General features: G+C 41.8%; 1 protein-coding gene across 1 annotated transcript in view; it reads left to right on the forward strand.

The window, feature by feature from the left end:
• Positions 1–23,909, forward strand: part of Rfc1 (replication factor C subunit 1) — an 80,078-nt gene that overhangs the window by 12,111 nt on the left and 44,058 nt on the right. The window contains exons 3-5 of the mRNA XM_087909480.1: positions 13,385–13,513; positions 19,292–19,367; positions 20,866–20,988. Of these exons, the coding sequence (XP_087765606.1) occupies positions 13,385–13,513; positions 19,292–19,367; positions 20,866–20,988 (328 nt within the window). The remainder of the gene's footprint in view (positions 1–13,384; positions 13,514–19,291; positions 19,368–20,865; positions 20,989–23,909) is intronic.

The following is a 23,909-nucleotide window of genomic DNA, read 5'->3' on the forward strand; positions in this document are numbered from 1 at the left end:
CACCAGTGCCTAAGTTGGCCAGCTGGCCAGCAAGCCCCAGGAATCTTGTCTGTCTCTGCGTCACCAGTGCTAGGATTGCAGGGGTACACCACCACACACCCAGCTTTTTATGTGGCTGCTAGGGATTCAGACTCAACTCGTAATACTTGGGTGGCAAGCACTTTACCAACTGAGCCCTTGCCCCAGCTCCTGGTTCACTTTTCTAGTACTTAAAATAATTCTCCTTGCTAAAAATGGCTAAGTCGATCAGTTTTTACTGTTTGCTGAAAGGAAATGTTTCTAGTAAGTAGATTAGAATTTTGTATTGGGCTGGAGAGACGGCTTAGTGGTTAAGAGTGCCAGCTGCCCCTGCAGAGGGAATCTGGTTCTGTTCTCAGCACCCGTGTCAGGTGACTGACATTTGACTGCAAATGCAGCTCCAAGGGAGTCAAAACACCTGGTCTTTGAGGGCACCTGCACTCATGTGCACATATCCACATATATACATGGAAAATAAATACACCGCACACACACAAACACACACATGTATACACGCACTGGGCTGGAGAGATGGCTCACTAGTTAGAAGCACTTGTTGCTCTTGTAGAGGACCTGGGTTTGATTCCTAGCATTTACATAGTAGTTTATAACTATCTGTAACTCCAGTTTGAGGACAATTCAGAGCCCTCTTCTGAACTTCAATATCATCAGACAGGTATGTGGTATATATGCATATATATAGGCAAAACAGTATACACATAAAATAAAGTAAATGTTTAAAAAATTATATATTGGTATTTAATTTAACCCTCCAGCAGTTAGCATGAAAAGAAGCCTAGCAGAACTCCCGAATAAAGTTCTATTTAATGAGTGTTGATTGAGCATTAAGTTATAGTATGTGCAGTAGTTCTTATTTCTGAGGCTCCGTTCCCTTTGATAAATGTGGTGAGAGGTATGCAAATGTTCTGGCCAGCAGAGATGCTATAGGCACACGCCACACCGCCTGAGGGCCTTCCTCCTCTGCTGAAGCTCATCTACAGACAGAAGGTTAGCTCTTGCTCTGGGGGTCATTGAACTTGAGGTTTCCAGCTTTTTGGCTTTTGACAAAGGTGTTAAGATAATTCAGTTAAAAAAGTGATGCCAAGACCAGATACCCTCATGGGAAGAATAAAGAATAAACTTGAACCTCTGTATTCATACCTGGTAGAAAACAGATGGATAAAGCCAGGAAAGTAAGCAGAGGCCTCACAGGTCAAGTCGTAACACAAATGGAAAAGGCTGTATTGCAGTACAGGCAGCCTTGCTCCAGGGAGAGCTTCACACAGTCAGCCACGATGTGTAGAGTGATGTAAAGATGCCTGTAGAGCGGGACACGATGATCAGACTACAGTGTTCAGACAGCTGACCCCACTCCCAAAGACTTCCTTCAAGGTTGACTTGTAGGGCTGCGCTCCCAAAGTCCAGCTGAAGAGAGGGAGGAGTGAGAATACGAGCAAAGAGGTCAAGACCATGATGGGGACACCCACTGAAACAGCTTACCTGAGCTAATGACAGCCTTCCAACTCCGGCCTGACAGCGAGGGAACTAGCATAGGACAAAACTAGGCCCTCTGAATGTGGGTGACAGTTGTATGGCTGGGGCAGATTGTGGGGCCACTGGCAGTGAGACCAGGATTTATCCCTACTGCTTGTTCTGGCTTTTTGAAACTCATTCTCTATGGATGTAGGGGGGGAAAGGCCTTGGTCCTGCCTCAAAACAATGCTAGACTTAACTTCCCATGGGAAGCCTTACCCTTTCTGAGGAGTGGGGAGGGGGTAGGTTGGGAGGTGGAGGGAGCAGGAAGAGGGGAGGGAGTGGGAAATGGATTTGGCATGTAAAATGAGAAAAAATATTTTTTTTAAAAAAATAAATTAAAAAAGGTATTACTGCATGCACATGGTACACAGACATATATGCAAGCAAAACAGCCAGGCACATTAAAAAAAAGAAAAAAGGACTGATGTGTATTTAGTTCAACCATATGCATAATTTTAATAATTATACCAACCAATTATTGATGAAAAAAGAAAGCTTGTTGATTAAAAAAGAAAAAAGTATCTAAAGGGTTTCACTTATATTTTAAGCAGTTAAATCTCACAGCAGTACAAATTATGGCTTCTTATTACTTTTTAAAAAATAATTTACTTTTATTTAACATTCAGTGATGTTTTGCCTTCGTGTACGTTTGTATGAGGGTGTTAGAAGCCCTGGAACTGGAGTTACAGACAGGTGTGAGCTGCCTGTGGGTGCTGGAATTGAACCTGAGTCTTCTGGAAGAGCAGTCAGTGCTCTTAACTGCAGAGCCATCTCTCCAGCCCCCCTTATTTTTAATATTGCATTTCTATTTATTTAATAGCTAACATTTCAGATCATTCAAAATTCAAGAGATAAAACGTCAAGCCCAGCTTGGTGATATATACTTTTAGTCCCAGCACTTGGGAGGCAGAGGCAGGTAGATCTCTGAGTTCAAGGCTAGCCTGGTCTTTACAGGACAGCCAGGGCTACAGAGAGAAAATCCAAAACAAACAAAGAAATGAAACAGTGCATTTGGTGGTTTATAAAGTAAAAGCTTGTTAGATAATTTGAGTAGATTTTGTGAAGTTTGTTGATTATAAATTTTCTTGTAAATTTGGTGGACCGTTAAAATGTTAAATATTTTCATTTGTTTGCTAATTTTAAATTAGAGAAGTAAAAACCAATGTGTATTATTTTGGCAGCTGCTCTGCAGAGCACTGTGGTCTGTACTTTGCATGGAATCCTGTGCACTTCACAGATAAATTAACATAGCGACATAATTTGCACCCTTCTCCTTTCTCATGTGCCTCGTTGGTGGTTTAGCTCCTGACAGGTGGAAAAGTAAGGAGAGCTTCTGAGTGTGCCTCAGCACATGTGCATCAGCTCTACACCCTGGAGTTCTGAGCTGAAGGCCGTCTTGTGCTGAGTTTCTTTGGTGTTAGGGGATATAGCAAAATGTTATGTTTGTCATCTCTACTTGTACTGATAGTTTTGAAACCAAGTTGGAAATAAAATGCCTTGGTACAAATTAAAACCTAGAAAATGTACCCCCTTCCTATTAGTATCTCACCAAATCTGGTAATTCAGTTTGGTCTGTGTTTATCAAAATTGGATTTGGGTGGCCTGATTTGCAACATTTCTCTCTAATCAATCATCTTGTAGAGTGTTAATTATACCTTAGTGATGGGAGCTGCCTCTCTCTTGTGTCTAACCTTGTCTTTTTCTCCGAGGCAGTTACTCCAAGTAGACCAGGGTGGCCTTAGATTCCTGTTCCTCCTTGCCTCAGACTTCCTAGTTCTGAGATTGTAGTGATGATTAGCAATTTCCCACCTTATATTTAAGATCAATTAAAATATTTATTTTTATTTATGTGTATTTATGTGTCTGAGTGAATGCCATATGTATAGTTGTCCTTGGAGACTAGAGTTACAGGTGATTGAGTTTAGGTTTCTTCATAGGGATGCTGGGAACCTAACTCAGGTCGTTTGGAAGAATAGAAAGGATCTTAACTGTGAGGCATCCCTTCAGCCCCAGTCTTCAATTTTATTTAATTTATGAATTTATTTATTTATTTTGGGACAGGGTTTCTCTATTAGCCCTGGCTGTCCTGGAATTCTCTCTGTAGACCACGCTGGCCTTCCTCTGCCTCCAGAGTGCGGGAATTAAAAGTGTGCACCACCACTGCCTGGCCCAATTTTCTTTCTTTTTTTTTTTTTAAATTTATTTATTTATTTATTATGTATGCAACATTTTTTCCATGTGTGCCTGCAGGCCAGAAGAGGGCACCAGATCTCATTATAGATGGCTGTGAGCCACCATGTGGTTGCTGGGAATTGAACTCAGGACCTCTGGAAGAGCATCCAGTGCTCTTAACCGCTGAGCCATCTCTCCAGCCCCCAATTTTCAATTTTAAAACTATTGCTAGTGAATGGGCTTCTTGACACTCTCAATTCCAGTCTCAGTCTGTGAATCGGGGCTGACAACTTCTAGGCTTGTTATGTGGATGAAGCACATTAATTTTTGTATGTATGTATTTGTGTGTGTGTGTGTGTGTGTGTGTCTATCAATGAGAATCTCACATATCCAAGGATGTCCTTGAACTTCAGTTCCTTCTATTGCCTGCATCTTCCAAGTACTAGCTAGCGTTACCCAGCCACAATTTACTTATCTAATCAACCACATCTCTTTAATTAATTTATTGTGTGTATGTACTGCCTGCCACAGCACATGTGTGGAGGTCAGAGGCAACTTGCAGTGTGGGTCTTTGGAATTGAACTTTGGTTATCCTTTCCCACGGAGCCATTGCACTGGTTCAGTCCTTCCTGCCCCTCCCCGCTCCCTCATCCTTCAGTTCTTTACAGTTGATAGGGAAGTACTTTTTCTGAGTACCTCAGACCTATAGTCAGTTTTGTATGTATGTATGTTTCTGAATATTTCTGGGGAAAATATAACTCATGAGGTTTATAAAAGCTTAAAAATTCCTGTTGTGGGGCTGGAGAGTGGGTTTAGAGGTTAAGAGCACTGGTTGCTCTTTCAGAGGACCCGAGTTTAATTCCCAGCACCCATATGACAGCTCACAACTGTGTAACTCCATTCTACGGGATCTGATTCCCTCACATGAATAAACGCACAGGCAAAACACCAGTGCACATAGATGATAGTAATAAATAAATTATTTTTAAAAATTACTGTTGTGGAAGTCAAAGACTGCGTGTTTTGTTTCTTTGGCATACACACATACTTTACTAAATGCACTGCTTGTTACTGATGCTCTGCAGGGGTAGAAGCCGCAGGGACAGAGAACTGCTTTGTAGTATTTGGCATATGGTACATTTTTCATAAATATTTGATGTGTGAATAAACGTTGTAGTTCCAGTAAAAAACCATCAAGAAGGTAAAAGTTGCAGGCATTTTCTAGGACAGTGGTTCTCAACATGTGGATCATAATGCTGTGAGGTACTGAATGACTTTCACAGGGGTCATCTAAGACCATTGGAAACCACAGATATTCACATTGCAGTTCATAACAGAAGCAGAATTACACTTATGAGGTAGCAATGAAAATTTTATGGTTGGGGTTACTATAACATGAGGAACTGTATTAAAGGTAACAGAATTAGGAAAGTTGAGACCCACTGTTCTAGGGACAAGCGCACTCATTCAGTGGTTAAGAGCACTTGCTGCTCTTGCGGAGGACACAAATTCGGTTCCCAGCACCTACATAGTGACTCACAACCATCCATTACTCCATTTCCAGGAGACCCCAGGCTTCTCTGAGCTCCATAGGCACCAGGCACTTACGTGGTACACACACATACATGCAGGCAAAACACTCATGTCAAATAAAATAAATCTATTAAAATGTTTTTCCACCCTTTGTCTAAGTTATTAAAGCATTTCATGAGTGAGTGGGGTGGCAGTAGTCACTTTACTGTCTGCCAGTCCTCAGAAGGCAGAGACAGGCGGAGCCTCCTGAGTCTGAGACCAGCCAGGGCTACCTGCTGAGACCTTGGCTTGTTTGAGTTTTTTTTTTTTTCTTCCTTCATGACAGTAAGGTAGTCTAGAGAAGTATGGTGTTTTCCTGTATTATATTTTAGGTCTGTTTTTGGTTTGAACTTAAGTTATGTGGTCATGTTGGTAGTTGAAATTTGACTTTTTTGATTAGAAATAAGTTGTGAATTGTTAACCTCTGGATGAACAAGAACTTCAGTATGTTAGCTGTGGTGAAAATGTCAGAATCCTGGAATAAACCACTTCAGCAGGCACAATCAGCCTCACACTTTAGTTATCCAGGTTAAGCGAGTGTGGAAGGAAACCAATTATTTTAAACCTAAATTAGATAATTATTTCTGTGTTGTTCTCAGTTTTGTCCATTTGTAATTTTGGGTCAGGAACCCAAACATTTCTAAGATGAATGTTTAACTGAGAGACACTATTGTATCCCCTGGACATGATGATGATTTTCATTGTCAGCAGAGACTTCAGGAGACCTTCAGTGGACGGGGCGGGGGCGGGGGCAGGTCCCTCTGCTCTCAGTCTCTAGGCTCAGCTTTTGTTTGCTGAAGACGCTGAAGAGCACGGAGACTGGTTAAAGCTCTGTGAGAGCTGAGGGCTGGGTTGTTTTCCTTTACGGTTTTCTCCCTCCTTCCTTCCTTCCTCTTTTCTTTTCTGGGGGGGGGCAGTTTTTCTTGTCTTGCCTTGACTTGGCTTTCCTGGAACTCACTCTGTAGACCTGGTTGGCCTCGATCTCACAGAGCTCACTTGCCTCTTCCTCCCTAGTTCTGGATTATAGGGGTGTGCCGCCATGGCCCTGCTGCTTCTTGTTTTGTTTCTTCTGACCACTAAGCATTGATCCTGATCTGTTGAAGGCTTTTAGAAGTTCTGAGTGTTAACCTGGGTAAATGAAGGAGTCCGTGAGGGACCTTAGACTTTTCTTCCCTGGAACGTATTACATATTCTTCTCTGTACAGTTAATAACTCCCCTCCCACCCCCGGAAGTTTTGAAAAATTCAAGATTTTTTTAGACCATACTTATATGCTCAGGGTATTTTCCTCAGGGAAGTGCTTGAGGCAGGGCTGGACTTGCTGCCCCAGTAATGTTGATCGTGTGTGTAGTGATGGTTTTGATTTCTAAAAAAAGTAATTTGTTTGGCTAAAAACCAATTTTGAAGGAAGAGGAAATGGCCTACTAAAAGTGAAAGTAGTTTTTGCCTTTTCTAGCCACAGTATTGTAGTATGACACGAGAGTAAGGCATCCAGACCTAATACAGGAGGTGAATTATAGTCACACTCTTAGGGAGTGTGTGTGTCGTGTGGGCCCAGGTTCATGAGGAGCCCAGGGAAACACTGGCGCCCTGCTCTGTTACTCTCCATCCTCTTCTGAGATAGGGTCTTCACTGAACCCCATGCCGTTCATGTCTGTGCCCCCATCCCAGTGTTGGGGTTACAGATATGAGCAGCCATGTCCCACTTTTTATCTGGGGTTAGGGGATTTGAACACAGCATGCACTTGTACAGCTGAGCTGTCTCCCTAGCCTCTTCTTACATTTTCTTCAAACAAATCATAGGAAAAACTCCAGTTAAGGATTTCCTGGTGGAGGGGTTTGAAATAGGGCATTGCTATCTAGATTGCTGGCCTGGTACTTGTTATGTAGCCCTGGCTGCCTTTGAATTTGGCAGTCCTTTGCTTTAGCTTCCTCAGTCCCGGGATTCCATGTGTGTGTACCATACTGAACTAAAGGTTGTTTTAGTACACATTATATTTATTTTGTTTTGCAATTAACATGTCCTCTTACATTGTTTGTTTATTCATTTATTTTTGAGACTATGTAGTCTTGGCTCATCTGGAACTCAGTGTATATTAGATTGTCTTTGAACTCACAGAGCTCTCCCTGCCGTGAGTGCAGGAATTAAGGGTGTACACCACTAACTAAAAGTTTTTTGTTTTTTTTTAACATTTTTATTTTATGTGCATGGATGTTTTGCCTGCTTGTGTTGTTGTAGGAGGTTGCTTGTTTGTTTCTGGCTGCTCAGCCCCCAAATAATCACATAGAAACCATATTATTTGCAATACCATTTGGCCAAAAGTTTAAGCATATTTCTGGTTAACTCATCTTAAATTAACCCATCTCCATTAATCTGTATATTACCATGAGGTTGTGGCTTACCGGGTAAAGTTCCGGTGTCTGTCTCCAGTGGGGCTACATGGCTTCTCCCCGACTCTACCTTCTTTCTCCCAGCATTCAGTTTAGTTTTTCCCACCTAGTTCTGTCCCTCTATAGCTCTGCTATAGGCCCAAAGTAGTTCCTTTCTTCATCAATGGTATTCACAACATACAGAGGGGAATTCCACATCACCTCCCCTTTTCTGTTTAAATAAAAAGGATGGTTTTAACTTTAACATAGTAAAATTCATAAGACATAAAAGGTATCGAGCAAGAATTATAGTTACAACATTTATATCTATCTTTTATCATAACTAAGGACTGTCTATTAACCTATGTTTTAAAATTATACATTACATTTTTAAATGAGTTATACAAACACAATACTTTGTAATCAAGAGCAGAAATATGCATATAACAAAATTTATTGCCACACATGCCTTTAATCCCAGCACTCAGGAGTTAGAGGCAGGCGGATCTCTGTGAGTTCAAGGCCAGCCTGGTCTACAAGAGCTAGTTCCAGGACAGACACCAAAAACTACAGAGAAACCCTGTCTCAAGAATAAAAATAAAAAAATATTTACCTTAAATTTATATCAATAAGCCAAGATCCATACCAATGCAATGTGTGTCTGTGTACCATGGGAATACACTGCCCATAAGAAGCCAAGAGAGGGTGTTAGATCCTCTGGAACTGGAGTCAGATGGTTGTGAGCCACCATGTGGCTGCTGAGATTGAACCCAGGTCCTCTGGCAGAGCAGCCAGTACTCTTTAGCTCTGCACCATCTCTCTATCTGTCCTTTTTTTAAATTTTTTTTTTAAATATAAAGTGTTAGGCGATCCCTGGTGGTACAAGCTGTAATTGTAGCCACAGGGAGGCTAAGGTAGGAGGATTAAGACATGCTTAGACTACAGAATAAGTTCAAGGTCAGCCAGGGCAATTTAGTGACCCCTGTCTCAATAAAGAGTAAGAGAGGGGCTGGGAATGTAGCTTAGTGGTAAAATACGTGTCTAGTGTGGGCAAGACCTCAGGTTCAAGCCCTAGGACTGTAAAGAGTTGAAAATTTATAATTCCTACTAGAAAAAAACCCCATGATTTCAATGGATGCCTTTCTGGAAAACTGTTGTAAAAATCTTGAGCTACATTTGGTGCCAAGGGGTAGAGATTAGCATTAAGACATAGTTCTGTTGATGGTATGGCTAAGACTCTGGTTTGTATAATTGGCATCCCTTAGGTAGTTACTCTTAGTAAAAGCTTTTTTCAGAAAGACCTATGCTTTTCTTCTCAGTTTGACTGAATATTTACTGGTAAGATTCATAACATACTTGTCATATTTACCTGTTTCTCTGCCATATCCAGAAAGACCACAGTGGCTTCTGAATCCTGCATAGCTGCAGGAAGCTCTGGGCATTCCTGCCATTCCAGACACTCCTCCAGGAGTCTGAGCTGGCATTACTCCTGAGGTGCCATGCAGAACACCTGCTCTGAGCGCTGCTCTTTTGAACCCTTTCTATTCTGTTTTGGTACTACTTTCCATTTTTACTCATTCTTTCACCATGTTCTACGGTGTTCTGGGCTTACCCTTGAATTTCTCTCTTTGGTTTTTTGATTTATTACTTCTATATTATGTATGAGTGTGTGTCTCTGCGTGGGTATATGCTTGTGAGTTCTGGAGCCTGTTCATGCCAGAAGAGGGCATCTGATCCCCAGGAGCTACAACTACAGGTGTTGTGAGTGCTGGGATTTGAATTCAGGTCCTCTGCAAAAGCAGCACACACTTTAACCACTGAGCTCTCTAGCGCCTCCATCCTTGAGTGTAGTTTGTTCTAGCATCCTCATCACAGACCAGGATCAGGTTGTCGACTGTTGCTTCCTAGTGGCCCAGAGATGTGTGAGCTTTCCTTCTCACTGTTTTTTTTTTTTTGCTTGTTTTTTAAAATAAATTTTTAAAGATTTATTTATTATATATACAGTGTTCTGTCTGTCTGTATGCCTGCACATCAGTAGAGGACACCAGACCTCATTACAGATGGTTGTGAGCCACCATGTGGTTGCCGGGAATTAAATCAGGACCTCTGGAAGAGCAGCCAGTGCTCTTAACCTCTGAGCCATCTCTTCAGCCCCCTTTATAATTTCTTATTTTTTTAAAAATTATATGTATGTGCGTGTGTATCTGTGTGTGGGTATGTGGATGTGCTCTTGGAGGCCAGAAGTGGGTTTTGGATCCACCAGAGCTAGCATTACAGGCAGTTGGGAGCCGTGAGATGTGGGTGCTGGGATCCAAACTCAGGTCTTCTTCAAGAGCATCATGTGCTTCTCCATCCCCTATCTTTCCTTTTACAAATGTGTTGATTGGGCCAGAGAGATGATTCAGCTGTTAAAAGTAGGTTCACAACCCAAAATACAATAAATGTGATTATTGGAAGAAAAGGTGTATTTTTTTTTGGTACTTGTATCTCTTTTTATAATTTTTCTATTATTAACTTTTATTCATTTTTATATTTGGTTGTCTTTTGTTGATTTGTAGAAGTCCATTTATATAGTACTTATATTGTAGATATTTTTGTTTATGATGTCTTTTGTTTCATTTTTATGTAGTCAGATTTTTTAGTTAATTGGTTTATTTGCGGGCTCATATAATATATATTTAGTATACGCAGAGATGTAAACTAGTCTAGTATGCATTGCCGACATCGGAGTAGGGATCGAGGAGGAGCTGGCGGAGCTCCTAAGAAGAAGGCAGCAATGCCGAGTGCAGGGCAGACTTTCCCACGTCAGTACTCGGTGCTACCAGTTGCTTCATTCGCTAAATATTTTACTTTTAGTCTGTGGTGTAAAAAACAGGACTTTAATTATTAATTTTACATTTTGTTTCTTTACGTATATATGTGTGCCATGGTTTAGGTGTGGAAGTCAGGACAATGTGGAGTTAGTTCTCTCCTTTCACCGTGTGGGCTCCAGGGCTCGAACTCAGGTCCCTAGGCTGACAGCAAGTGCCTTTACCCTCCGGGCCATCTTGCTAGCTCCCTGATTTTTAACTTAGAGTTTTGCTGTTTCTGTGGAGTACCTGCATTATCTCTGTCCTTTTCTTTTTCTTTCCTTTGTATGTGTTTAAGCCCCACTGTTTGAGTGAAGAATCACCGTATAATCCTAAAAAGCGAGACTGATTAGAAACTGTCATTTCCTCCAGAAGCAATAAAGTAGTCAGCCTCAAGCTCAGTTCTTGGCAAATTATACATATGACTGTGGCTTTCTTTATTGTCCTATTCTTCACGACTTGACACAAATGTCTTGTTTTATAGCCAAGGCATTTAGTCAATAGGCTGTGTTTTATTTACATTATTATTATTATTATTATAATATTTGTGTGTATGTATGCATGTGTGTGATATTTGTGTGGGTGTACATATGGCACACACATGTGGAGGTCAGAGAACAAGTTTCAGGAGTCGGTCCTCTCCTCCCTCCTTCACATAGGTTCCAGAGACTTGTTTTTACTTTCTGAGTCATCACATTGGCTCACTGCTTATATCTTTTTTTTTGTTTATTTTTGAGTTGGAGTCTCTTGTATCCCAGACTAGTTTGAAACTTGCTGTGTAGCCAAGGCTGGTCTTGAACTCCTGATGTTCCAGCCTCTACCACCTGGTCATAGGCACATGCTGCCACTATGGCAGCAAGATTTTTTTAAACTTAGATTTAATTAATGAGTTAGAACTTTTTATATAACAGGAGATTTGCAAAGGAAGATATGAAATCCTACCTTTTTGCTTATAAATAGTTTATAAAAGGTGTTGTTTCAGAGAGTTGAGTGAATAATAGAGGAGAAGCTTTTTGCTGAGCCAAAATGATAACAGATGCATGTTGGAGCTTTGTAAAGGGTAGGTGTAATGAATCCCATGTCACCTATAACTGAAAATAGCTTGAGATATAAATGAATTGTCCAGGATCACACAAGTAGAATACACTAGAGCGCAGACTCAAGCAAAGACTTCTTGATTCTAAGGTCTGTTCTGTTCACTTTCCTCTCTACAGTAGTTTTAGAACTAGATTACAGAAAGGTAGAGAGCTGGGTGTGGTGGTGTGCACTTGTAACCCCGGCACTGGGGGTGAGGGGAGAAGCGGGCAGACCTCCTATGAGTTAGAGGCCAGCCTAGCTAGCCTTCATAGTGAGCCTCTGAACAGCCAGGGCAAACAAAATAAAAATAAGACAAAAAAAGGAAGGTAAGGAAAATATATATGTGAAGAATAAGAAAACTGAATGCTTTTAATGCTAAATTGTATTGTAAAGTCCTTGTATGATTAATTTGAATGCTGTAGTTTAGCCCGGGGTCAAGTAATGAAGGAGTATATTATAGTTTTTTCTTTCTTTAAGAGTTTCAAAAGAATCATGTAGAGAAAAATGTTTTCAACGTTCTTAGTTTCTAAGAACAATCCAGGTTGTGAGAGTTGTTTTCTCAAACTGAAGTGTAAGTCTTGTCGCTGTTGGTGGTACCAAGCTGTGTCTTCTCAGCCACCTGGGACTATGGGATTTGTATGTGCATGCGTTCTCAGTCACTACCTGCCTCTTCATAGCTGTGCTGCTATTGTCAAAACAGTTCCTCACCCTCCCCAAGATAGGGGTTCTCTGTTCAGCAGCCCTGGCCATACTGGAACTTGTAGACCAGGCTGGCCTTAAACTCACAGAGATCCGCCTGCCTCTGCTTCTCAAGTGCTAGGATTAAAGGCGTGCGCCACCATGCCCAGCTCCTCAAAAACAATTCTTTAAAATTGGTTTGTTGCTGGATGTTGGTGTAGCACTCTTAATCCCACCACTCAGGAGGCAGAGGCAGGCAGATCTTTGTGTTTTTTGAGGCCAGCCTGGTCTACAGAGCTTGTTCCAGGACAGCTAGGGCTACACAGAGAAACCCTGTCTCCAAAAACAGAAGCAAACAAGCAAACAAAACTGCTTTGTTATTTTTATTTATGTGTATGTGTCTGTGAGGTTAAGTGTACCACATGGATGTAGGTGCCTGCAGAGGGCGTGAGAACCCAAATAGGTGGTTGTGAGCCACTTAATATGGGTGATGGGAACTGAACCCAGGTCCTTGCAAGAGCAGTAAATGCTGTCAAAATTTTACTTGTTTTTGCTTACATTCTGAGGATTAATATTACCTCCCCCCGCCCCCCCCCAGAGAGAGTTGCTTTGTAGCTTTGGAGCCTGTCCTAGAACTCACTTTGTAAACCAAACTGACCTCTAACTCTCAGAGATCTGCCTACCTTTGACCTCTTGAGCACTGGGATTAAAGGCATGTGCCACCACTGCCTGGGATTAATGTTACTTTATATTAGAAACCTTTTTGTTGTTGTTTGTTTTTTTGAGACAGAGTTTCTCTGTAGCTTTGGAGCCTGTCTTGAAACTCACTCTGTAGACCAGGCTGGCCTTGAACTCACAGAGATTCTCCTGTCTCTGCCTCCTGAGTGCTGGGGTTAAAGTCATGCACCACCACCACCAGGCAGGAAACTTATTTTTAATTCAGGTAATTTTACCAGGAGGCTTTTATTTATAAAAAAGAATGCTGCTGAATACAGATGGCCTTGATTTGGAGAGATGACTTGGGTTAGACCAGTTGAGTAAAGTTGTCCTGTTAGTAACTGAAATTAGAATATTACATGTGTAATAGTTACATGTCTCCTCTTCTGTTTTTAGGACATTCGGAAATTTTTTGGGGTTATATCAAGTGAAAAAAAGCCTGTAAGTGAGACGGTAAAGAAGAATGAGAAAATAAAACCCTCGGCGGGAACTGCCAAAGGAAAGAAAGGAGTAAAGGAAGTCAAGGTCAGTTTCCACGTTCAAGTTTGTACTGTGCGAGGCGTCCAGGAAACTCAGTTCCTAACTTTGATTTGTTGGGAGTGTTGAAGAATTAGAGATTTCAGTGCAGTTAACAGAGGAGGAAGAAAGAAATAAGGCTAATATGTCTAGTCTAACTTGCTGCGTTCAATCCTGTTGTCTTCTCCCCCTTTCTCCTTTGAGTTGTTAAAACTTTGCATGTTGTTAAAACTTTGCATTTTGGGCTGGAGAGTTGACTTGGCGGTCAAGAGCATTATTCTTTCAGAGTTCGATTCTTTTCACGTTCGATTTCTAGCATCCAGTAGGTGGCTCACAACCATTTGTAATTCTACTTACAGGGAATCTGAAGCCTTCTTCATGCCTCTGTGGGCACCAGGCCTGCATAGGGTACACAGACTAATATGCTGGCAAAACTCCTACACTCATTAAAAACAACAGTAGCAACAACAACAAACAAAACCTTTGCTTTTTTTGTTTTGTTTTGTTTTTCTCATGACAGGGTTTCTCTGTGTAGCCCTGACTGTCCTGGAATTCAGTCTGTAGACCAGGATGGCCTTGAACTCAGATCTGATCTGCCTGTCTCTGCCTGCCCTCCCTCCCCCCCCCCCCCCCCCAGTGCTGGGATTAAAGGTGTGTACCACCAGTGCCTGGCAAAACATTTGCATTTTAAGATCAAAATTTGCCAGCTGTGGTGGCATGGCATATGCAGGAAATAATTAAGATTAAGAGGGTGAGGCAGAAATTTGAAGTCAGTCTGGACCACAAATAAAGCAAACAAACAAACCAACCAGGTTTGTTCATAGAGACACAGGGCCTATCTCCAGGTAGATGGTGTTAGACTCTGCTTTAAAGTGCTTGTCTGTTCATATATTCCAGTATCTGGAATATATGAGGATCATCTATCTCTATTAAGTGCCTTTGCTCTTGAGTCTGCAGGCCATATTTTAATTTGTTCTGGACACAACAACATAATACCATTGTCTCAGTGGCTTAAACCAGACAACCATACTTTGAGTTCTGGGGCCAGTTTTTCCATGATGAGGATTCTGTGGCTGATGTAGTTTCTAGTGAGGACTCTTGGTTTGTAGCTGTCTTCCTGTGTTCTCACACAGCTTTTTCTTGGGTGCCTGTGCTCAGGAAGGAGAGATTGAGCCTGCTGGTGCCTATTACAAGGATGCTAATCTTGGGAAATCAGGACCTCCTTCATACCTCCTCGTTAATTACTTTGGAAATTTGTTTGTTTGCTTTGAGAGTGAGTCTCACTAAGTAGCCCTGGCTGGTCTGGAACTGGCTACGGAGAGCAGGCTGGCCTTGAACTCACAGAGATCCACTTTCCTCTGCCTTCTGAGTACCGAGATTAAGGATTAGAGCTCCAGCACAGGAAGTTGGGATGTAAACATCCCGTCTATAACATTTTATCCATGGCCAGCTAAAAGTGTATTCATTCTATTTCAGTCGCACCCGCTCCCCAGGATTGATACCATCAATAATATACCATCAAGTATAAAGACTAGTCTCATTTAGACTAGCCTTTTGCAGACCCACTGGGGTTCCATTCCTGTAAGTCTAGGCAGCAGTCTTGTCCTTGGGACTCTTTATGACTCTTTTACCTTTGAGGCTTCAGGTGAAGACTGTCTGGTCTTTTGAATAAGATGATGTTTTCCCCTTTGAAAATGAAGTCAGTCCTGATGATCTCTTAGTCTATTGGTCCATCTATGGAATATAAGAAGTCAGGTAGATTTCTTTGTTCTGTCCCCTTTAGTTGAAAATGGCAGTGTTTCTGCATGTATTAATACCTCTTTAGTGATAGTTCAACTACACCCTTGGTACTTTTTTCAAAATATTCTGTCTCATTTTTGCAGTGTGAGCAGTTAAAATAATTTTCCAAGTCATGAAGTTTTGGTTAGCAGTACTTAGTTCTCTTCCTTCCTTCCTTCCTTCCTTTTTCTCTCTTTTTTTCTTAACTATTTTACCAAGGTCTAGCATATGGATTTTTTAAAAATTCTTCTCTCATAAATTACATCCTGACAGTTTCCCCTAATTCTCTCCTTCTGCACCTCCCTTCTCCCCCTGATCCATTTCTCTGTTTTCCTTCAGAAAAGAGCAGGGATATCAACCACACATGGCATATCGTGTTGCAGTAAGACTAGGCACATCCCTTCATATTAAGACTGGATGAGGCAACCCAGTTACAGGAAAAGGGTTCCAAAAGTAGGCAAAAGAGTCAGAGACAGCCCTTACTCCCACTGTTAGTAGTCCCACAAGAAGACCAAGTTACACAACCATAACATGTATGCAGACAGCATAGGTCAGACTCATGCAGGTTCCCTGATTGTTGGTTCAGTGAGCTTCTAAGGGCCCAGGTTAGTGATTCTGTGAGTTTTCTCGTGTAATTCACCTTTATCATAAGTTTTTAGAGCTCAACCTGTACAGTTAGCATTCTGTTTCAGACTTTCTTTAGCTCAATACTTAAATTTCTTACTTTTTGTAAAGCACTAGAACATAACCAAGTTATTTTTCTAAAAATTATTTTGTATGTATGTATATATTTTATATGTAAGAGTGGTTCGTCTGCATATATGTATGTGTATCACCTGCATGCCTAGTGCCCACAGAAGCTAGAAGAGAACTTTGGATCCCTTGGAATTGTGAGCCACCATTCGGGTGCTTGGAGTTGAACTGGGTCCTCTGCAAGAGCAACAAGTGCAACCATCTCCAGTCCTACAACCAAATTAGGTCTTTCTCCCCCTCTCTTTTATTTTTTTTGAGACAGGGTCTCATTCCATAGTTCTGACTGTCTGGCTTGGAGCTCCCTTTGTAGGCCATCCTGGCCTCCAACTCACAGAGATTGCCTGCTTGTGTTTTGTTAAGTGCTGGAATCAAAAGCATATGCCATTAGGTCTGCACACAACCAAGTTCTTTTTTTTTCCTTTTTCTTTCAAGACAGGATTTCTCTGTGTAGCCCTGGTGGCTGTCCTGGAACTTGCTCTGTAAACCAGACAGCGATTCACCTGCTTCTGTCTCCTGAGTGCTGGGATTAAAAACATGCTCCAGCCCTGCTTGGCTCCTGCCGAATTCTTTACTACAGTTTCAAAAGCCTGTTATTGTTTCTGTCAGGGAACTCAGTAAGTTGGCCTTTAGCTTTCATTTTTCTTCTTTCCTTTAAATTTTGTTACGGCGACAATGAGGACTAAACAGAGGGCTTTGTGTAGATTAGGCAAGCTACTCCTGTCATGGAGCTGGATTCCCAAGTCAGACATTTATCTCAGAGTGCTGTTCATGATGATGCGTGTTTTCTGCAGTGGAAGATTTCACTGTAGCTCTTTTCTCTCTCATGAACTGCCACTGGACTCAGGTTATTGTTTCTTTATTTTGAGGTGGGGTGTCTTTTTTTCGCCTTGGCTTCCCTGGAACTTGCTTTGTAGACCAGGCTGGCCTCAAACTCACAGAGATCTGCCTTCCTCTGCCTCTCGAGTGCTGGGATTAAAGGCGTGCACCACCACTGCCCAGCTGGACTCATGTTTTTACTCACAGTTCCTTTATGGCATTCTGGGCTTTTTCTTGCATGTATCTCAAACTCCGTCCAGTTTCTACTCAGTACCTAGCTTTAAAGTCACTTCTTATCTTAGATATATTTTTAATAGCATTCTTCCATTTTTTAGTGCTAACAATTTCTGTCAGTCACTCTCTCCAGTGAAACAGAGCCAATAGTGTGAACATAAGTAGATTTATTACTAAGAACTGGGTCAGGGGGTTGTAGAAACCGAAAAGGTTTGCAGTTTGTAAGTTGGAGACCCAGGAGAGCTGATGGTAGAGTTCCCGTCCAGGTGCAAGGCCTGCAGTTCAGAATAGCTGAGCAGGTGGGTCCACTCTGAAAGAGGTGATGGTCTCAGCTGGGAAGTGATTAATCCCAGCACTAGGGAGCCAGAGACAGGTGGATCTCTGTGGGTTTGAGACCAGCCTGGGCTACAGAACAAGTTCCAGGACAGCCAAGACAAAGAAGCCCTGTTTTGAAAAACAAAAACAATCCTACCCAAACAACAACAACAAAACAAAAGCCAAAACAAAATGAAGCAGTGGTGCAATTCCAGTCCAAAGGCAGGAAAAAGCTGACGTCTGACTAGAAGTCAGGTAGGAGGAGTTCTCTCTCATTTCAGGGAAGGTTAGCTTCTCAGGGCTTCTGCTAATTTGATAAGGCTCAACTATTTCCATCAGGGACATCTCTTTTATTTTATTGATTTAAATATTAAATTTATTCAAAAGCACCTCACACAAACATTGCGGTGATGATTGACAAATATCTGGATCCTTTTTGAATCATTGTCTTGATGTACTTAACCACACAGGTTCTTTTGGCTTACCATGTGATTTACTTGACCAAACTCAGGCTCCAAATTCTTGATTTCCTGTTTGCTGGGCAGCAGGTGAAATCTTGGATCTTGGTTTAGTTCTTTTTTTTTTTTTTTTTAGACAGGGTTTTTCTGTGTGGTCCTGGCTGTTCTGTTCACTCTGTAGGCCAGGCAGGCCTCTAATTCAGAGATCTCCCTGCCTTTGCCTCCTGAATGCTGGGATTAAAGGCATGTGCTACCACCGCTTGACTTGGTTTAGTTCTTTTAATTTAGTCTTTTAAAACTTTGACCTTTTAAGTACTTGGAGTTATTTTATAGAAACAGTATGAAATTTGGGCAGAATTTAGAGACTTTGTTTCGAGGTATCTCGTCTCCGTACTTGAGACTCACTGTGGCTGCCTTCACTTCTGGTTCCTGCCCTAGCTCTTTGTTGTAGCTGTGAATTATGGTTCATTTGTCTTGGTTTTTGAAACTAGTTGTGTTCTGATGTTTTGTTTTAATGGACAGAAATACATAGGTATTTTCATTTTCTAAGTGATCATTTCTTTCGGTCTACTTTCTTGATGCATTTTGGGAAAAATCTGAGTATATTAGAATTATGACATTTATAAATATATGTAAGCTTTTGGCTTGCGTTTAGTTTTTCAGCATGAATTTGCTAGTCATGAACTGGTAGCTTAGCTCTTATTTTTGTTTTTATCTTGCATTTTTAGGAAGCACCCAACCTGTGTGTTAGCCACCTTTCCATTACTATCACAAAATAGCTTAGATAATGTGCTTATAAAGAGAAAGGTTATTTTGGGTTGGAGGTTTCCAGTCTGTGATCTGCTGATAACAGCACGTAACCCTGGGAATGTGTGGTAGAGCAGAATGGTCTCCTCATGGCCAAGAGACAGACCGGTAGAAAAGGGATAGGACTGGTTCTCTTTTCCCCTTTAGGGGCCTTCCACTGGCTTCTACCTTTTAAAGGTTCTGCCACCTCTCATTAGCACCACCCTGGAGCCCAAGGCATTCAGGGACATTCAAGGCAATAAGCGTCTTGACCCTGTGACGTCTGACATCCTTTTACTCTTCGTTCTGTGTGGGCTGGTGCTGAACGTGTAGCTGAATAATAGTTTAGTTTTCTCTGTGAGTCTTCCCTCCTGTGCGCTTCTGCTCTTGCCCTGCTCAGCAAGAGCATTCCGACATTTTGGGCTAGGTAACTGTTGCATTGGGTGATGTTAGGAGCACCTTTCATACTAGCCATCATAAGAAACCCGTCTCTTACTTTGTGATAAACAGTGTCTCTAGATATCAACAGATATCTCCACAGAGGCAGAGTTGCTTCTGTTGAGAGCCACTAAGCCTGAGTCTAATGAGAATGACAGGCTAAGTTGTATAGGCTTCCTTTGTTCTAATTATACCCTGCTGTCTACAGGTTAATAATTCCTGTAAAGAGGATGCCTCCAAACCAAAGCAGAACAACAAGAAAAAGAGGATCATCTATGATTCAGGTAATTTTTTTTTGAGGTCTTTAAAGGCTTAAAAGTCTTTTATTTCCCATGTAACTTTTCCAAACTGACATTGGAGACACACGTGTTTCTGACATTAGTAAGTGCTGTGTGGCTGGGTGGTGGTGGCACACACCTTTCATCCCAGCCCTCGGGAGACAGAGGCAGGTGGATCTCTGTGAGTTCGAGGCCAGCCTGGTCTACATGAGCTAGTTCCAGGTCAGGCTCCAAAGCTGCAGAGAAACCCTGTCTCGAAAAACCAAAAAAAAAAAAAAAAAAAAAAAAAAAGAATATTTCCATTTATTTTTTTCAAACTGAGGTTCTTAGAAGTTGAGCTTGTTTGCTGTTAAACATTTAATTCATTTAATTCATTAATTTGTGTGTGTGTGGCCATGTGTACCATGGCGTGTGAGTGGAAGTCAGAGACAGCTTGTAGGAGTCGGTGCTCTCTTGCATGTGTAGGTCCTCAGGATTGAACTTAGGTCATCGGGCTTTATTTGCTGAACTCTCTTCCTTGCCCCAAAGTAAATATCAAAAATTTATTTTTTATGTGTGATAGGAAGATATGGTAATTTCAGTTCTGTTGAAAAAGTAATAATCAGAATTTAAAGGATTTTCTTTGATATAGTTTTGAGATGGGGAACAGGACTCATATATCTTATTTATTCATTTATTTATTTTGTGAAACCAGAGATTAAACTGAGACCCTCTGCCTGGTAGGCACTCTATTACTGAACCATAGCCCCCAGCCCTGTTTATTTATTGAAACAGGGCGTGGTAATATTGCCTAGGCTCCTAAGTAGATAGCACCGCAGGCCTGTGTTCAGTCTCCTGCACCACACTCACACATACATACGTATCACACCTGACTTAATTTTCATATTTTCTGGTATTTTCCCCCCACCTATTTTAGTCAAGCCTGATGAGTTCCTTGGGCCCACATGGTGGAAGGAGAGAACTGACTCTTCTGTTTGTTTGCTTGTTTGTTTTATTTTTTGTTTTTTTGAGACAGGGTTTCTCTGTAGCTTTAGAGCCTGTCCTGGAACTAGCTCTTGTAGACCAGGCTGGCCTCGAACTCACAGAGATCCACCTGCCCCTGCCTCTTGAATTGTTAAAGATAATATATTTGTGGGTTTTTTGTTTGTTTGTTTTTGTTTTGCTTTGTTTTTGTATGTGTGTGGGTGTGGGTGCCACATGTGGAGGACAGGTAATTTGGGGGAGTTGGCTTTCTCCTTCTACTGTGTGGGTACTGGGAACTGAACTTAGCATCAGCTTGACAACAAGCACCTTTACCCACTGAGCCATGTTCCCAGCCCACATGGGTAGTTTTTAAGGTTTGGGTCGGTTGTTAAAACAGTAATAGGATCTAATGCAGGAGTTTATTACTGATAAAAGTAATGTAAAGAATTCATCAAGAGATGCTTCTCAGGGGATTGGTTCATAATGACCACTTAAAAATATACTGGTATTTCCTTTCATAGTTTTAATCCTTCTCTTGTAGATTCAGACTCAGAGGAGACAGTGCAGGTGAAAAATGCTAAAAAGAAATCAGAAAAGTTGCCACTGTCTTCTAAACCTGGTAAAATTTCTCGGAAGGATCCTGTTACTTACATTTCTGAGACAGGTAAGGTACCAAATGTATTCCTTTTGGCTTTCTGAATTGTATCTGTCAGAGGAAGGGCATCATGACCTAGAGCCTTTGCACTTGCTTCTGCCTGCTTCTGCCTCCTGAGTGTTGGGATTAAAGGTGTGCACCACCACCACCTGGCAGTAACTAGTCCTCTTAACTGCTGAGTCATCTCTCCCACACCTGAACTATTTTTTTTTTTAAAGATTTATTTACTTATGTATACATTGTTCAACCTCCACATATGCCTGCAGGCCAGAAGAGGGCACCAGATCTCATTCCAGATGGTTGTGAGCCACCATGTGGTTGCTGGGAATTGAACTCAGGACCTCTGGAAGAGCAGTCAGTGCTCTTAACCTCTGAGCCATCTCTCCAGCCCCCACTTGAACTATTTTTTGAAACATTTTTAATAGACTGTTGTGTTTCTTTTTTGTTTGTTTATTATTTATTTTTGTTTTTATATTCCAACCAAAGTTTTCCCTCCCTCTTTTTCTCCCCATCCCTCCTACCTTTACCCCTTATCCCCAACCCCGTCCCAATGCTCTCTTCCTCCTCTGCTGCTCTTCAGAAAAAGGCAGGTTTCCCATGGATCTCCGCCAGTCATGGCATATCAAGTTGCAGTGACACCAGGCACCGCCTCTTTTGTTAAGGCTAAACAAGGTCATCCAGTAGGAGGAATGGGTCCTGAAAGCAGGCAACAGAGTCAGAGACAGTCCCTGCTCCCACTGTTAGTAGTCCCATGAGAAGACCAAGTTACACAACTGTAACATATATGCAGGGGGCTTAGGTCAATGCCGTGCAGGCTCCCTGGTTGTTGGTTTAGTTTCTGAGCCATGATGAGCCCAGCTTAGTTAGTTCTGTGGGCTTTGTTGTGGTGTCACTAACTCCTACATTCCTCCCTTCCCCTCTTCCGGAGAATTCCCTGAACTCCACCTAATGTTTGACTGTGCACAGGTCTCTGCAACTATCTCCCTCAGTTGATTGGTCAAGCCTCTCTGATGGCAGTTGGGCTAGGCAACTATATATGAATATAGCAGCATGTTACTAGGAATCATTTCATTGCCTTTTTTTTTTTTTTTTTTTTTTGCCAGTTGTGTTTGGTTCTGTCCTAGGTCTCTGGCTCTTTTTCCTCTGGGTCCTGGCCCTCAGGGGTGAGCTCCTTTCATGGCATGGGTCTCAAGCTGGGCAGTACTGATGTGTTTCTTACAAAAGGGACAGAGTGGCGTTTTTAACCTTTTTACTTTGTTGCTAAATATCTGCTTAGGCATATTGTACAGTATTTAAGAGGTACCTTTTGCCTTTGTGGCATTTTAAATGTGTGGGAGGGTTAAAACAGTATGGTAGTAGGTCTATTGTGTAAGTGAAGATGCTGTGGTCATGCTTTCTAGTAAAAATGTCAGTGCCAGATAGCTGTGACTTTTAACTGTGGACCAGGGCTATCCTTATTTTCTAATTTAAGTACACTAAGGGCTCTGATCACAGATTCTCTTTTCATTAGAATAATTTTTAATTACAGCCTTCTGAAGAGATGTTCAGTATCTTAGATGAGATTTTTATAATCACTAGACAATTTGATTTCCCCTCCCCGTCTTTTGTTATTTCCTTTTTTGAGACATGGTCTTGCTGTATAGCCCTGGCTGGCCTTGAACTCACATCAGTTTTCCTACCTCAGCCTGGGATTACTGGTGTGAGCTATCACATCTGACTCAATCTTGTTCCATTCAGCCCATGGCATATGTATGTAGAAGTGAGGACTGTCCTTATCTTAGCTAATAATTTGGGGGTACAGCGTGCCCATTATCTTAGTTATATTTCTGTTGCTGTGGTAGAATACTCCGACAGTTTAAGGGAGAAAGGCTTATTTTCCCACAGTGTGAGGTGACACAGTGAGGAAGGCATGGCATCAGGAACTTGAGGGCGCTGGTTACATGGCATCCGCATGAGATGCAGAGAGTGAATGCTGGCCTAGCTTGCTCCCTCCTCCTTTTCTAGTCCAGTCACTGCCCCCAAATGAGTCTTGCTCACAGTGGGTGGGTCTTCCCACCTCCCTTAATCTATAGAAGATACTTCCCTGGCACGCTGAGAGGCCTAACTCCAGGTGACTCTAGGTCTCATCAAGTTGACAGTTGAGATTATGTCTACTGTGATGTTTAGTGTTAGATTAGCATCACACCCGTCTACTGTGATATTTAGTGTTATATAGTATCTGTTTTTCCACGTGATTTAAAACATTTGTTTTTTTATGTAATTGTCATGTGTTTTTGCATGCTTATATGTCTGTACACTATGTTTGTGCCTGGTGCCTGAGGAGGGCCGGAAGAGGTTGTCAGATCCCTTGCGAGCTCCCATGTGGAGACTGGGATCGAATGGGTTCTCTGTAGGAGCAGTATGTGCTCTTGACTGTTGAACCATTTCTTCAACCCCATAAAATTGACATGTAGAAACTAGTTTTATTCTATTTTGAAGACAGGGTGTCCTGTAGCCCTGTCTATGGATTTCTGTATCTTGATTCTGATCCCCCTGCTTTCACTTTGCCAGCATTGAGATTTCAGGTATGCATCACCATCCCCTGTTTCTTGGCTGTGGGGTTGAAACCACTGCTGCCGGGCATGGTGCCACAAGCCTTTAATTCCCAGCACTGGGAAGCAGAGGCAGGTGGCATCTCTTTGAGTCTACATAGTGAGTTCGAGGCCAGCCAGGGCTATATGAGAATCTGTCTGAAAAACAACAAACTAAAAACAGAACTCAACTCCCAAAAATAAAACCCAAAAGGTCATTACCACAGATAATTGAATTTGTTTTTACATTTTTTGGGGGAGGTGCTAGGACTGAAGCCCAGGACCCTGAGCATTGCTAGACTAGCTCTCTTACCACTGAGTACAGTACCTGGTCTTTACCTTTAAAACATGTGGCTGTTT

The sequence above is a fragment of the Myodes glareolus genome, chromosome 8, assembly GCF_982192425.1.
Source record: "Myodes glareolus chromosome 8, mMyoGla1.1, whole genome shotgun sequence".
NCBI lineage: Eukaryota > Metazoa > Chordata > Mammalia > Rodentia > Cricetidae > Myodes > Myodes glareolus.